We start from the raw sequence: 17,745 nt of genomic DNA, 5'->3' as shown, positions 1-17,745 counted from the left end.
GATTTCAATACTTGAAAATAGATTCAGAACAGGCTGTACCCAAAAATACGTTATACGACTTTATAAAAGTTAGGCTGTTGATTAATTCCTTAGAACGAAATTAAACATTCCAATAATTAACTATTTATTGCTTTGATTAAATTCTTCGCCTAACCTTTTAACTTCTTAATTTTTTTCAAAAAATTACACAAAATCAATATTCTAAATTCATTTATTTCAAGTAGGCCCAGTTTATAAGCACTATACCACCGGATGGGAAGGCAGATTCCACCGAGAAGAGCCGGAAGAAACTCAGCAGATTGCTCTTTTTCAACATCATTGAGGTCAATCTTTTGAATTCACAAACTTGTCAGAGATGAGAGCGGAGCGGAGCAGGCTTCCAAGCATGTCGTTAAGAAATTCATTAATTGTATAGTAACCACGATTTATTAAATGTGTGTTAACAGATTGTTTAAACTTATGCATTGGCAGGTCCAAATATACCCTGGTAATCATATTATAAAAGCATACTTACACTCAATCGCACAAAAGACTTTTGCACCTTTCGCAAACGATATGCAGATGTCACTAACTTATGTCCATTTCGAGTAAGGCGGTTGTTTCCTCCCCTTTCTCCCTAACGTGATGGATATAATTAAGTTTACCTCTCATACAATTCTATTGAGGAATTACACTCAAACTTTTATCCAGTGTACTTAGGTAAGACAAACTAATTACTAATTAAGTATATCAAAGTCAGCTTAAAAGTGATTAAATAACACCCCATTTGATGAGAAAGTAAGTTCACTAAAAGATGTAGGACCGATATCCAATTAAAAGATTATGCCTATACGTGACAGGAAAGACAAAAATATCAGATTAGGTGGAATTTTATTAAGAGGTACGTGAGGTCAGTTGACCGATACGCTGTTACATTATTTCAACAATATCGTAAGACAGAAATGATTTCACGAATAATTTTTTTTTACCCACTAGCATGTCATGTGGCTTTTCGCGAATTACGGAACATTAAATCTGATACCTCACGTAAAGATTTTTTCAATCGTACTGGTAGTGACAAACATACAAACCTATGATATTAAGTAAGTAGCTACCTACCAATAGATATAAAAAATAGTTATGCAACTTCTTTCAACATATTTAAACAAACGACTCAGCTGTGGACTAAAACTAAACGACTATTAATATCTTTATTCTTGCGCCTGTTGATTTAATCGAACCTACTATTCGAAACTTTCAATCACGTAAACATTGCCAAACGCAAATGACCGCCTCGGGGACCCACTCCCGTTTCGTCTTACTTAGAATACTTTTAATTCCTTAATAATAGTTGCAAATAATGTGTCGCTTAGTAGCAGCAGGTAAACGATATCAATAAATTCAATAAATGGATTTTTCAAGTTATGAAATTGTAAAATGACAATGAAGAACATGCCCACCAGCTCTATGTTAAGACATGTAAATGAAGCGGTCGTAATCGGTTGTGTATCTGTCCGAAGCACAAACGTATAGGTTGAAGAGCTTGTTGGCTGCCTATTGAACAACAAGTTAAAAGCATTTGTATTTGATTACAAAGTCTTTAAGCGTATGTCGCCTCTTAAAGACAGCAAGTATTGAGCGCCGGTCGAAGTTGATTCAAACTTTGACCTTTTGTCACTTCATACCTACCAACCTACACTTTGTGGAAAACAATACTGAAAGTTGAATAAAGAAGTTGTTTCAAAGCATATAAATAAATAAATACCATACTTAAGAACTTAAATCTCGAAAGTTTAAAACCGATATGTTTTCAATAATTTTTTTTGGCCAAATATAACTACCACGATTCGTTAAATGAATTCATGATTAATTTCTATTTTGGATTATTGGAGATTGATACAAAACTAGGTACTTATCGCTAACGGAAAAAAATCTCACGCACGTCACGTAGAGAAAGGTTTGTTCATCGAGTTACCTACTTTGTAAAGCAGAAAAGAAATAGAAATGGAAGACTAAACCTATATACCTACCACCGCAACTTATCTACTTACCCAAAGGACTTTGCGAGTATCGTTCAAGGCTATCTAATACTGAAGGAAACGGTCATACGAAATGCTGTATGAAAGAAGTTGCAGGTGACTGCTACCTATAACTTTGATTCACACTAACACCAATATAATGGCGGCTCATATCGTATCTATGAGACCTTAATACGGGACGGTATTGCATCACGTCCCGCGCCCCGGCTTGTGGCGTCCCGCACGCTCCCGCGGGACACAATCAGCAGTGGAAGACGTGACGCGTGCCGCGGAACTAAACAGCGCTGAGCGGAAAAGTAGGGACAACTTGAACTATAAGACGTGATATGAGGAAATAGGTCGATGAGGTTATCATAAGATCTGGTGCGAAGAAGATCCACACTACGATTTATCCCTACAGAATATTGAATTTAACTTATGAATCATCAATCAATGCACGTTAGAAAATATTTCCTACTTGAACTTCATTGGTCGTTTCATAACAATGCGTAATTTATCAGTATAAAAATTAAAGTCACAAAATAAATGTCAAATAAAGTCAGTCTGAGTTCAATGTCTTTGTTTCATTTTCCAATTACAAGTGGCGCAGTTTTTCGGTAATTTTGTTTAATAATCTTCATTATGCCTTACGTAAAGTAAAGTTACATGAATTTGATATTCATGCGGGGCAAAGTGAGATTCCTATGTGCGGCTCGTAGAACAGTTCATTTTACTAAATGCGATCGGGCGTGAGTTACGGGTGGCCACGTTGGTCACGCATGTCGGCCCCGCCACATACGAACTTATATGTGATTTGTGTTTGCCGGATAACCCAGAAGACTAAGTGTTCGAACAGTTGGTGACGTTAGTTCGAGAGCATTTAGAACCGAAGAGATGTGAAATCACCGAGCGGCACGTGTTTCGACAATGGCGGCAGGCGGAAACTGAAAACGTGGGAGCGTTTTTCCAAAACCTCCAAAACCTAACATCTTGCTACACATTGCAACTTTGGTGCACTGCTGGAAGAGAACAACAGGGAATCAGCTTGTCTCCGGCTTGCAGAGTGAAGAAATGCGGTCTTGCCTGTTCTGCCTGCTTGCTGGTGGCGTGGACAAAGAAACCATCCACCAAGTAAGTGTAAATTTAAATTCTACACCTGTAATATTTGTAATTTGAAAGTGAAACACAAATGCATTGAACTCAAACTGACTTTATTTGACATTTATTTTGTGACTTTAATTTTTATACTGATAAATTACGCATTGTTATGAAACGACCAATGAAGTTCAAGTAGGAAATATTTTCTAACGTGCATTGATTGATGATTCATAAGTTAAATTCAATATTCTGTAGGGATAAATCGTAGTGTGGATCTTCTTCGCACCAGATCTTTTGATAACCTCATCGACCTATTTCCGCATATCACGTCTTATAGTTCAAGTTGTCGTTACTTTCCTGCTCAGCGCAAACCCAGACTGACTTAATTTGAAATTTATTTTGTGACTACCTTCTTATATTTTTGTACTCATTAATGAAAATTTTACCCTATACATTTTTACTTGTTGTGTGGTCTTGTGCTGCCTGCGTTTCAGCGCAACTTGTTTACCAAAGCTGCGTTTACATGACGCAGTCTCCATTCAAACACCTTGGGAGAGGCTAGTTACCACCCTACCGACAAAGCGTAGTAACGCGGGTATGCCAAATCCCTAACAGGTTAGCCCGCTACTATCTGAGAGGCATCATCACTTATCACCAGCAGGCCTTTATCTCGTCTATCGCTATTGAAAAATTGTAGTACGGTAGTAATAATCATCTGTTTCGGAATCTTTTAGAGGATTTAACGAATGGGAGTAGATAAACATATTTAGTTTATAATTAACTAATGAAAGGGTTAGAAAAGTGGAGTGTAAGAAAATAATATAACGCGTAATATTAAATCTTCGGAGGCTGAGAATTTAAAATGAAACATCTTGGCAGGAAAACCTAATACAAGCGTACAGAAGCACTGAGTAAAAGCGCACCAGCTTTTATTCTGTTGGCCGATACAAAGGAGCACAATACATCGCCAAGCCGCCGATATTAAACTGTCGAGTAATGTCCCTCCCAACCGCATACATGTACGACCGCCGTGGCCGTTAAGTGCAAATGTACTAAGTATTCTCTGTTTGGCGACAATCGACTCAGTATTGAGCTTTCTGCGATAAAAAATTACTGCGATGTCGGAATAAAACCCTCAAGTTGTTTAAAGCGCGAATTGACCTGATTCGGTTTCGGAACGTTGCAAACGAAACGCGACCTAAAATGTAAACTATATTTGCAACAATATTTTTATTTCCGTTACTAAAATTAAACACGAACACAATAATCAGGAATCCCACTAAACCTTCTTAGTGTTTTCCCATATGAAATTACTAAAAAAACCTTACTTATCTGAGACACATTAACTTAATCCGCCAGCGATTTAGCGCTCTGGCACGATGCCGCGGTGAAACTATCACCGCGGTACCTATGGGTTTTCATAACCGTTACTGGTTAGCCCGCTTAGACTGCATCATCACTTACTACTAGATAAGATTGCAGCCGAGGGCTAACTTGTAAAGAAGTTAAAAAAAAAACCTAATCGTGTATAGCAGATAACCATTCAGTCAGAAATAGCTTATCTTTTTCATCTGTGAAGAACTTCCTAGACTTAATATCAGTTGTTTACAGGTATTTTTAGGATACCCAGCAAAATAACTAGTTGATTCATAATTTAACGAACTTGTTTTGTATAAGTTACGTATATGCATAAAATAACTGATTACAACAGGAGACAGATGGTGCCTACTAAAAAGATAAAACATTACAATCATAGTGTGATTTTGCTTTCTTTGTAAGGAGGCTGCAAACTTGCACTTCCTGAATTACCGCTGTCAGACATACAAACTGACAGCCTACCCTAGCCAGCCTAGAAGTAGGCCTATTTGAAATATAATTTATTTGTAGATACCTAATTATACATGCTTGCTTTTTTGTTGACTTCAGTCGAAAACGAAAAAATAGACGACGGTAAAAAACTGTAACGGAATTTGCGAGCCTCGACTCTGTTTGCGGGAGACTTTTGGAAGATGTGAGCTCAAATCAGTAAATTATATAAAATTTTCATATTCATTACGAGCAAATCCCTAACAGTATGAATATAATCAGATTCTTGTTTGGTCGTAAGTACACACGTAACTCGCATCTTTCTGCAAACCATGAATAATTTTGGTAACTCTTTAGTTAACTTTAACTGTGTAATTTAGAAAAAACTATAACCTAATAAGTGCCATATAATTTATTAAATTGAATTATTATTTAATTTAATTAATGAGTATTTTTCAAGAAGTATCTAAAATGTTCATGAATTTTCGATACACTTCAGTCTTGAATGAGACTCAGACGATGCAAAGATGATGCAATGATTTCTTAGTCGTTCATTCGATCATATCAGGAGATTTCTTCTCGTTACCATAAAAACAAAGAAGCTGTCGTGCAATGGCAGAGGTCGTGCTAAATAACGTGTAACCTTAAAGCTAGGTTCGCTTTAACTTAATTTTATAAACACGCCAGCAAGTCTATGTCTCGGTGGAGCGTGTAAGTATTTGAACAATCTGCAGACGACGAGGTCGCTCCGCAGCGAGCTCCGCGCTGGAAGTGGAAACTAATTAGTGGATTCCTCAAGTTGACTCCTTTTTCATCAAACCACGGGACAATTAATACTTATCGCACTTAACATAGTTCTTATCTTCTCTAAGTTTTAAATAGTTTCTAGATAGTGGCTTGCTTTGAGAACTGCGCGGAGGTAAGTACCTAAATGTTATTTTTGTTATGAGGCAAATTTTTGCATAGTGGGTCGTTCTGGTTTTTCATGATTACATCTTGTGATCCGATTCACTCTCCTTTGATATACGCGATGCTACACTCCAACTCTATGATACAAACTACTCTGATTACGTCCCGTAACCTTTTTTTGTATAAACTGTTGTCGCGCTACCGTATTAAGGCTACAGCAAATTGTGTTCCAACATAAGTTCTATTTCCCTCAAAGCACACTGCACAGTAATCTTCAGTGACCTTTGAAATGACATTCTTACAGTAAAAGGGTCGTAATGCCCCCCACAGACCTACCTACCCTGAGAGGTACGCAGTCTTTATTATCTTGAAACATGCGATTTGACAGTGAACTTTTGCGTCTCTTATTCCGTACCCAAGTCGGCGCCCCACGCTCGACAAGGAAGCTTTATATAATATGACAAAGTCAGTTTTTTTTACAATATACACATCGCCCTATAGCCCCAAAGTAATTGGAGCTTGTATTATGGATACCAAGATACTGATAAGTATTTAGGAATAATGTACATAAATACTTATAATATATATAAGCACCACTGAAAAACATTCATGTTCATCACACAAACATCTTCCAGTTGTGGGAGGGAACCAACGGCTGAATTTGCTTGAATAGGTTTAAAATCGCGCGTATACAAGTGAAGACCTTTGACTCTTTATGGAATACACGTACGCCGCAATTTAATATAACATTTAACTGTGAATTGAACTCGCTCTCTGGCGGGCGGACGCAAAAACAACCATTTGAAGAGTGTCGCCAAGAGGTGCTGGGGGAGGAGGGTGCACAGAAAATGATGTTCTTGTCGAGAGGAGACAGAGCAATTTCTCTGCGGGGCAATCGTTTTAAGTGAGAAGCGTTAAACGGCTGCAGGGCTGCCCGTTACTGCCGCATTTGCCGATCACGAAAGAGTTACTATTTGTTTGTGTTTCTTAAAACGAGTGTAAAATGTAATGAAATTATCTATTGTGAAATTTTCGAAAATATATATTACTAGCTCGACCTAAAACTTTGTCTGGGTGTACTCTTTATCCATACTACTACTCTTCATGCGAAAACCTCTGTTGAATTTACCGGTTATTTCAATCGCATGAAATTTAAAAAAAGCCGTTTTCACAGTTTAACCGGTTAAAGACGAAATGATTGCCATTCCGGTGCTAAGGACCGAAACTGGTTTGAAAATCTATTATGAGATATTAAATCAAAAGAAGCATATTAATTTTTCCATACAAACTAATTCCAAACATTTTAAGTATTTACTTAAACGATCCTATTGAATATTAAAAGACCGACACGCGCATAGTTCCTACGCTACGAGACAAACAACTTTATCTCAGAGACAGTAAATAATATGCGTCTATAGCCTGTGAAGTAATATTTCGGTTTTCATTTACACTTATAGTTTGATAGCTTATGATTGGAATTAGATAGAGATTGCAATTTGATGGCCTTATCGCTAAAAGCCAAAGACAACAACTGGACCGACGACGCCAAAATACATACCCTACTGGTAGCCCTACCGCCTGTGCCGGTGCTGCGGAACACGACACGTGCATTCATTGTGCAGCTGAAGGTTTTACGACGCGGCGTGCGATAAAAACGTGATTTGTGTCGCTGTTGTATGTATTAAGGAGCTGATAATCGCTCCGCTGTAGTGTCCACTTGCAGGTTTATTTGCGGCTGCAGTACTTGACCAGCCCCGTAACCAGAACACTACAGTCCACAGATCCTTTGTGTCCCTAGTAGGCGGAACTAAAGTTACATTTGCTGGGCCTAAGGCTATCTGGAAACCTCTCATTCGTGGTAATCTTCGTGACTGAATGTCGTGTCCGGATGTAATGGTTTATGTGCACCATGATTATTCATCGTATTTACATACTCAGTCAAAAAGTAAAGAGCTAAAAAGGAAATAAAACCTATTCCAAGGTTTACAAAAAAGCCTTTTCATGAAATTAATTTGCAATGGAAATAAAAATATTGTAATGAACTTGATGATCCTACTACCAAAAGAGAATATTTAGGTGCGGACTTAGTTTTCACATTGTATTATGGTGCCTTCTCAAACCTTAATTAAAAGTATAATTTTGTAGTACTCCTTGGTTCGTTGGATTTGCGAGCAAATGTCGAGTGAAGCAAGCATGAGTTCACTGTCAAAGTTACTGAATTGTGGATTGCACTTCCATTGAACATAAGAAAGTCGAAATCACTGGGCATATTTTAAAATGCTGTTAAGGTTCATTATCTCTCTCAACAAAAACGACCATTATTTATTTACTCTAACTCATATTTAAGTATTTATGGTATGTATGAATATTACATTTATTTTTATATTTATCAATAGTATTGTTGTATTTGTGTAGTCTGTATTATGTATTAGTATGTAGTTTTTCTTATGTATGTTTTAAACAGTGTACCCCACCTTTTCGTTTTTCTTCTTAGTTTCCTAATCCTAAGGTTGCCTGGCAGAGATCGCTACTTAGCGATAAGGCCACCTTTTGTATCCTACATTCTTGAAGTGTTTGTTATATTTTTTGTTTTTCTGAACTTGATTTGGTGTACAAATAAAGAGTATAAGTATATAAATAAACTATTTTTCCCTTCTGTTTATTATTACATATTAAACTAAAGAAATACATTGATATGTGTGATCAGTTCTTTACTAGATTTTTGTGGATACCTTAATAGTTGTTGATAAAGGGCCAGGCTAATAAAAAACAAAACCCCTTTATAACCGTGTGTTACATGAGATAAGTAGATTGGCCCCGTGTCAGCGGGGCTCACCGTGACTTATTTATTGGGTGATCCCAAAGGGGTATATCGTTTTGGGGAAATAAGTTTGTACATTAAACAGATAGTTTCTATATCCTAAACAGCTTTGTGCGGTAATTTTCATAAAGCGAGCTAATAATAGTACCTCTATTAACGGCTAGCAATGGGTGATGGCCGACCTGACCGATGGCTCACTGCTCATTGCTGGACATAAGTCTATTGCAGGGATTGCCACAAGATGACCAGCCATTCCCTGTGGTTTATTTGATGTTGTCTGACCATTAGTGAGGTAGTGGCGTGTAGTAGACGACCCCTCGGCGCAGCGGATAACGCTGTGGTTTTAAGTGAGAGGTCCTGGATTCGCACCTCGGTAGGATCAATATGGGAATTTAAAATTAATGAATTTTCTCTTGTCTGATCAGGGCTTTGGCCGGGGCTAGTTATCATCCTACAGAAAGAGACGCTCCGCCAAGCTATTAAGCGTTCCGGTACGATGATGCGTAGAAACCAAGAAGAGGGATTTTCCATTTTATATAATATGTTTGCTGGTCAACACCCTGGTTATGCCCATATGAGTGGTTTCGATTTCAATTTACAAATTCTCAACCCAGCACTTCCCTTCCACGTACTTATAGCACCACAGCGCCCTCTGCTGAACGAGACTGGTAAACTTCAATGTAAAAAACACCACCTAACTTTATATAACAATAATACCGTGATATGCGTGGCATAACTTATTAACATCATCATATCCACCGATAGACGTCCACATAGGTCTTTTGTTGGGAGTTCCAAATTCCACGGTTTAGCCGCTTGGATCCAGCGGCGACCTGTTACGCGCTTAATGTCGTCTGTCCACCTCGTTGGGGGTCGACCAACGCAGCGCTTACCAGTACAGGGCTTCCATTCCAGCACCTTTGGACCCCAAAGACCATCCTTTCTCCTAACTATGTGCCCCGCCCATTGCCACTTCAGCTTCGCGACTTTTTGAGCTATGTCGGTTACTCTGGTTCTTCTACGGATCTCCACATTTCTGATCTGACTTGTAGAGATACTCCGAGCATAGGCTCTCTCCTTCGCCCGCTGAGTGACTCTGAGCCTTCTTATGAGGGCCATATATACTTATTAACATACTATGGTGCTAATACATACCGTTTCTTTTCTCCAAACAGCTACAAGAAAGCAATGAAGTTTTATTTTTCCTAATATTATAACCTTTTCCTTGTACGCGTCGGCACTAGTATAGCAGTACAATAAAAAGCAATGACCGCGGTTCGCGAGTGTTTGCGCGGGTAGCGCGTGTGCGGACAGGAAACCGTACTTAGCCCACTACTCCCGCGCTTCGCACGTAGCAAACGGCACTACAATGCAGTGCTGTTGTATTGACATTGCTATGCGCACATCGTAGCCTTTCCGACGGGATTAGGCTTTGTAGAGATTACAAAGTAGATTGAGTATGCATTCACTCCGTTAGGAAGTCACTCCATTCGCGATGTTGAGCGTTACTGACTTGACCCCGTATGTATGTCTTTAGGGACTACCTATGTATTTTTTATTTGATCCTATGTAACATACGTATATCGAACCTTCTTAAAAGTCACCAGTTACTGACATTGAAATATGTATGAGAGTTTATTTATTGCGAAATTATTTTATTTAAAGACCTGAAATATAGGCTTTAAATATTGCTTCTTGTATTTTCACAAAGAAACGCAATTTCGTCTTTATTCGAACTACCTATTAAATGGAATACTATTATCATTATTATAAACGTAGTACAATAATGAAAGGGTTCCAAGGAAACAAATACAATAACTCTCCAGTGGTAATTATTGAGATGTATTCATACAGCCGGGCCGAGAGCCCGTGCTCTTCTCGCGTAGTATTTAAATTGCTAAACGCCGCCGCAGAGCGCGCTCGCAGGAATTAGGGGACAAATAAATGGCGTATAAACGACATTAAAGTAATTAAAACGTTTTCACAATGCTCTAATAATTAAGTGTCAGTGGAATCGATATTATTGGAAATTTATGAAATGGGACTCAACACGAACTCGACTCAAATTGCGCATTGCAATGTCAGCTTTACGATACCTAGAATAATGCAAACTATTTTCTTGAAATATTTGTAGCACGTATTTATATATCAAAAAATATAATGAATGCACTGAATAAACGGATCAAAAGTGCTTTCTATATGCCAATTTGAATAAAGAAATATTTGACTACGTGTTTGACTTTTATCCACTTTTATCCCAGGAAAACAAACGATTACTATAAACGCGGGCGAAGAATGCTGGCAACAGCCCGTGCAAAATGTAAATATAAAGTATTAAATGTTAAAAGTACCACCAATTTTCAATAATTGTTGTGCAAACAGAATTGCAACAACCTGCGGTCTATTTTTATAACCAAAAAATACGCTTTTGTGTGTGATGAGATGTGTTTCGTAACATACTTTGATTAAAGGATTCCAACGAGATTAAAGAAATTAAACACGCTGGCGAAAACAAGTTTATAGCTCCTTATAGTATTAGAAGATTTAAATGTGCTTCTCTCAGATAGAGGGAAACAAGTTAAACCCCAATTTCCGTTTATTGAAACAATTCCCTTTATCTTAAAGCGAGAAGCCACAATGCCGTCTCGTAATAGCAATCTTGATTTCGACATTCTACTACAATCCTAAACCTAAGACCTACAGTTCTTGATGAAAGCAACAACAAGTAGAAAAATTCACGAAGAATTTATAATATATATTACATTCACTCACGACCTATAATCCAAAAAAAATACCAAACCTGCTATTTTGAGATACAACTGTAATAAAAAAATGCACAACATTTATAGACGAAGCGGTCAAACTTATAAAAACTTCCTTTATGCAACCAGGGTCCTAAATATCTTATTTTATCAGCTATTTCAATACCTTTTCTATTTTTATCACTAGTTTTCCTTGGGATCAATATTATAGAGAAATAACTGTACAAACTTTTCAGTAAAGATAAAAGATATTAAGATTTGGATCTTTTCTCTCAGAATAGAACAGAACAATACCTACTTAAAACGCGTGTTCATATGCGCATACATACATTCTTAAATGTGACGTCGAGTCTATACAGGTGAAATTATAACCATTTATATTAATCGAGTATAAAATATGATTCGGTTTATAGGGGATGTCTTGTAAATGTCCATGTATAGTGAGGAAGATTTGAGTATTAATAAAGAGTAATATACTACACGCGTGGGCAGCGGCGGCGCACAGCGACGTGTACAAACACTACTCAATGTACACAATCAGCTGGATTGCGCGCGGATTGTTCTATTTCGATAGGTAGGCATTGGGCGGTAGGGTGACCAGTTAAATGAGGTAAGAGAACAATAGCACGTACACTGTACTCTTCACTTGCTTCGTTGTTCTGACATACTTGTACTCTCTGGTTCTCAATCAATAATTATATTTGCAACGCCCTGACAGGGTCTCATATACGAGTACCTACATAATAGCCAACTATATGAAATATGAAATATGTGCCAATCCTGCGATCTTTGAATCTGCAAGTTGCTGAATCTAGGGCACGTAATGTATAACATAGTTTGCAATTATTATCCAAAAAACAAAGTAAATTTCATGTAAGCCTTTAAGAGCGCTTTTGAAACGCTTGCTTGTTCCAGGTGTAAAAAGTCAAATTAGTCAATTGCGTTAATAAACTTTTTTTTTGTAATAATTGATGGACTAAGCAGATGGCCGATAATAATAATAATAACGTACTTAGGTATTAAGTCCCATGTGGCTATTATTACACGGGCAACCACGCTCTTCAGACGGGAACACAGCAATGATGCTTGGGGTCAGAAATAATCACGACGGTAGTACTTTCCCGGACGAGCTCTGTTATCAACAGTTCTACTACTACTAAACCTAATACTAATGGTTAAAGCCTGCCAACTCGCAATGGAGCAGCAATTTCTCCTTCTTCCACTTAATTAGGCACTGGCCTAATTAAGTGGAAGAAGGAGAAATTGCTGCCCTGCAAGGAGACTGACAAGGATAACACTAAGGACTTTATGTTTTTAGAACCTATCTTTGGTTATTAAAATACATGGTGTTTATAAGTCAGTCGTTTGTAAGATTGGATGGAAATTGGTCAAACATGGCGTGTTTGCTATGCTGAGAACAATCGCCAATAATGTGTGTTTGCAAGCCTTTAATATTTGATGATTGATCCTGTACTTCCAATAAAGGGTCATTTGTCTATACAATATTTACTTACCATATTATATTTGGACGTCTATCAGTTCGTTAGTATTTTAACCGACAACTAATAGGAGGGTAATTAATTTTACACCATTTTTTATTTTATTATTTTAGGTTATGTGCAGTTTTTTTTTTGAGGACGGAGCAAGGAGATACTCTGTGAGAAATATTGTCCCTACGGTTCATAGGTACAATACATGTCGCTGGAGAGACAACAATATGAGTCAAAAACCTGTTAAAGCTGTAGAACGCTTATAGTGCTTCTTTAGCTAACTAGCTAGCTAGCTTTTGGTGTTAGTTGAAAATTGGAGTAGCAGTTCATTGAAACTTAGACAAAGTCACATATTACAGCTTTACTTAGCAGGACTCCCTATTTCCAGTGAAAAACTTAACTAAGCTAGGGTAAAACATTCACTTATTGATACCTGAAGGCTTGCGATTGAACAGTTTATATAAAAGAATTTTTCATGATAGTAATATAAGGTACAGATAAGCAATGCAGTGCAATGAGACAATTACTGTAACTACAGTTAATATTAGTAGTTTAATTTCTATCACGTGTACTGCACGTTCAACTTTTTTTACAGTTTGCTCGGAGCTGTAGTTGTTGAAGTGTGGAAGAATATTATCTTTAAACATACATAAGTATTTTTTAGAAGAGGCTCCATGTATTATACTTAGCATCTATGCTTATGTACCGTGTTCAAGTAGAATATAAAATAAATAAATAAGTAGGATGTAATAAATGGTAATGAAATAAAACCAGTCACAGCTTTGAATAAAACTTTTATTGGACAAACGTCAACATCGAACGAAGCCCTTCCATGTACATCAACTTTACTAATAAAATACAATGAATCCGTACGCTCTAGGAATTAATTCAACTAACTAGAATTACATACAGAAACATCGCCGCGACTAACGCTACGTATGCCGATATCGTATAAATAAAGATCTCACCTAAACAAAGATAATTATTCTAAGATGCAACTGCCTTAACTTACAGAACCAATACTTTTAATCTTCTTTTGAATGTGTTTACCCGCAAAGTTATAACTTATATAAGTAATAACTTATATAAGTAATAACTTATATAAGTAATAACTTATATAAGTAATAACTTATAATTTAATGAATCTGCTTATTTATTTTTTGAAAACACTCAAATTGTAGTTTTGCAGAATCACCGTAGAGCTGTAGCAGAAATAATTTAGAAATACAAACCAGAAATCTTTCCTCTCTACAAAGTCGAGGCTTATACCATCTCTTTGATTAGATAGAGACCCCAAAGGATAAGTGTACGGATTTATGGGTTATAAAGAAATTCAAAAGGGACAGCATATCCATTTATAAAAGTAAAAAACACAAAAACCTAGATACAAATAAATTGTTGTAAAGTAAAGTAATTGATATAAAAATATTAAGTTCATGCACCATTGCTATACCACAATATGCTTTGGTTATTTCGCGGTAGACGGTACCAATATCTTAAGGATCGAGCGTTTCATCGTCGCTTACTACGGTACCTGCGATTTGTGTAACTTTGATCTTAGCTAAGGAAAAATAACTAGAGTACAATAAGACAGTCAAGGATAAAACTACAAAGTAGGGAATGTAATAATGCCATCAACAAGGCTTCTAGTTCCGGCTTATCTTAAACATATGAAAAGAATACAAATAATACAATGTAAAGCCCAAAGCCGTTGTATACTGACTTTATGTACTCCGTCCTTTTTCCACGTTAAAGTATTGAAGGTTTAGGCCCGTGACTTCACAAATATCACTGTCCCTTCTTGATATTAAAGATATAACAACGTTTTTATATATTGATCCTGTCGGTTAGACGATGCCAGATAAAATAAGACCTAGTAGCACTACTCTAGAAGGTGACATGGTTTTAGAGTTTTATTTGTACGGTCGACTGAGAAACATTAACGAAGTGAATAATATCTATGGTATATAAAATAATCTTATACTTAGGAACTAATGCCGCCAATGTATTGATAAAGCTCCATCGCGTAAATGGAGATTGAAGGGTCAACAATATCTAAACTTAAACATATGAAAGTATGTTTAGACGAATATATTTGGATATGACTAGTATTTCGTGTACATACATTACAGTTGCCAGTAGTCTAGGCCTCGTCCGCAGCTACGTCTGCAAAACAAATAACAAGTATTATAAAAAGGAAATAAAACATAGGTAATCTGTACGGCCTCTGTTGACGGCCGATAAGCGCAGAGAGCAGAGAACCTGCTTTCTGGTTCGATTCCTACAACTGGAAAATGTGTGACGAACGAACGTTGCATGTTTTTCAGTGTCTTGGTGTTTATCTATATATTGTAAGTATTTATTTATAATATGCATAAAAATATTCATCAGCTTCTTAGTACCCGTATTAGTAGTAGTATTGTCGTAGTATATAATTTTTTTATTCTTGTATCGGTTATTAGGCTGTAGTAGTTAGTAAATTAAATATTCAAAATGTGAATATATATAAACAACTTCTACTCGCTACTTTCAATAACAAAATCTATTCCTAGGGGATTTTTCAATTGGCGGGATGAAATTTAGCCCTTGTATGAATTCAGGTTTATAGCTAAATATACTATTGCAGTTTGCTAGTGTGTGCTAAACTTTTCACACTTTAGAATTTCTAACATAAATGTCTTTCACTTTGAAGATATAAATCAGCTTTATCTGTACAGGAAAATAGAGCGAGCCAGATAAATGAAATTTGTCTAATTAACGGAAAATGCCAAAACAAAGTAGCCCATCCTATATAAATACTGGTTTGAGTCATTTATAATAAAATAAGAGTACGCTGTGGCCCAACCAATTTTTTGGTGGACGCGCATAATTTACTATTTACTGCGACATCACCTTTACTATGATGTCTTCTGTGAAATAACTTTCTTGATAATGAATAAAGAATTATTTTTGTATTGACATTCGAACCAACTGTTGCCTGCAGCTTCGTCGTTTTTAAAATCTGGCGGGAATATTGCAAGCCAATAAATATCACAAGTCTTTCTTCAGGATGCACGATGAATAAAAAATATCGGTTTTTTCTACTAAGACGCGAGAAAAGCATCCATGGACCGCCCTGGGTGCTTTCCCAGGATATTTCATGTCCTTCTCCAGCATGCAACCTAATTTGTTGGAGATATGAGCCGAACAAACAAACGAACACATTTGCGAATTCATTTAAATGGATTTAAAGACATGAGGGTAAATAGTTAAGTTATATCCTCCGAAACCTTGTGCATTATCCGTAGGATTTAGGGACTGTTACATTGGAAGGCAATATATAATGCCTGTTGCACGGCCCCGTACCACTCGTATTTCCTCCCTTCCAGTGAGTGACTACGGTACTGTACGCGGTCGTTTATTTCAGGCAATTGTAACAGCGAATGGATTCTGTTATTCGAGCAATTTTGCTGAAACGTAATTTAAGTTTATGTTCGGAAAGAACGAAATATAATTTTTTACTGCATTAAAACGCAACGGATTTGAGCGTATATTTTGTTGCCCGAAATGCCGTTGTTTTAATTTTAGTGTTTATCGTTATTTTAAATTATAAATCTAGATGAGTTATTTTTTATTTACGAAAGTTTGTCAGGACAACAAGGCCGTGGAAACTTCCTACCAAAGACCACAATCTTCAGTAAGGGACGTCGATCGGTTGATATAATATCGTCTGCGAAAGGTGCAGAAGTCATTTGTGGGATTGAGTATACGCTTTTATAATATGATTCCTAAGGTAATTTTGGTCCTACCAATGCATAAGTTTAAAGAATGTGTTAAAACACATTTATTAGAGCGAGGTTATTATACAATTGATGAATTTCTTAATGACAAGGATGCTTGGAAGCATCCGGCTTCGCTTTCATCTCTCACAAGATAGAAAAATGAATTTTAAAATGTAAAGTGTACATTTTTGATATTGGAAAAGAGCAACTGCTGAGTTTCTTGCCGGCTTCTTCTCGGTAGAATTTGCCTTCCGAACCGGTGGTAGAGTCACTATACACAGATAGACTTGACGATTCAAAATGCAAAACTCATTTATTTCAAGAAGGTTATATTAAACCTTCTTGAAATAAATGAGTTTTGCATTTTGAATTTTTGAATTTTGATAGTGGAAGATGACCAACAAATACTAAGAGAAAGATGACCTATAAATCGCTACTTCAGTGAACAGTCCGTGCTCCCTCACAAAAACCCTTCAAGCTGAAACGGTCTAATTTCATAAGCCTCTTTTCGGCATCGACGCGGACGGCCGGTGGAACACGACTCGCAATAATAAAGGATTAATTATGATCGCAGCGCGGCCAGCCGGGGATGGGAGAGGGGGTTGTTTAAGGGAGAATAATGCGTGCTTAACTCAACGAACCAGCTGTTTGGCAGTTTAAATTGTGGATGTGTAAGTCTATGTTACTAAGTAGTCAACTGAAACAGTAGGTTAATAATTTTGTATTCCACCAAACCGCATTGGCAGCATTAGCATGGTGGGTGTACACTCTTGAACTCTCTCTCCTTTAAGAGTGACCCCGGTCTGAGGCCTATAGTAGGACATTGTCAGGATGGATGATATATAAAATTTGATCTAACTCTTTATCTCCGAAAAGAGAGGAAGTCTATAAACAGCAAACTCTTAGAAGTGACGGTGTGAATAATAGATTTTTAAATTAACCTTTAACTAAAAAAAGGTACCAACGTAAGCGTAGCTTGTGTTATGGGTACTATGATGACTGATGAAAAACATTCATGTTCATCACACAAACATTTTCCAGTCGTGGGAATCGAACCCACAGCCTTGGACTCGGAGTGCCCACTGCGCCAATCGGCTGTCA

General features: G+C 37.0%; 2 protein-coding genes across 4 annotated transcripts in view; one reads left to right on the top strand and one right to left on the bottom strand.

Annotated features, from left to right (window-relative positions):
- Positions 1-2,590: 2,590 nt before the first annotated feature.
- LOC120625283 (cytochrome b5-like) overlaps positions 2,591-17,745 on the top strand; it is a 107,536-nt gene continuing 92,381 nt past the window's right edge. Inside the window, exon 1 of the mRNA XM_039892302.1 lies at positions 2,591-3,128. Coding sequence (XP_039748236.1) covers position 3,128 — 1 coding nt within the window. The 5' untranslated portion in view covers positions 2,591-3,127. The remainder of the gene's footprint in view (positions 3,129-17,745) is intronic.
- LOC120625282 (prothoracicostatic peptides-like) overlaps positions 14,098-17,745 on the bottom strand; it is a 73,204-nt gene continuing 69,556 nt past the window's right edge. For all 3 annotated transcript variants that reach the window (XM_039892298.1, XM_039892300.1, XM_039892301.1), the window contains one exon: positions 14,098-15,049. In XM_039892298.1, coding sequence (XP_039748232.1) covers positions 15,027-15,049 — 23 coding nt within the window. In that variant the 3' untranslated portion in view covers positions 14,098-15,026. The remainder of the gene's footprint in view (positions 15,050-17,745) is intronic.

Source organism: Pararge aegeria, chromosome 7 (genome assembly GCF_905163445.1).
Source record: "Pararge aegeria chromosome 7, ilParAegt1.1, whole genome shotgun sequence".
NCBI lineage: Eukaryota > Metazoa > Arthropoda > Insecta > Lepidoptera > Nymphalidae > Pararge > Pararge aegeria.
The sequence above is the reverse complement of the archived record's forward strand: the minus strand, read 5'-3'. Positions and strand labels throughout refer to the sequence as shown.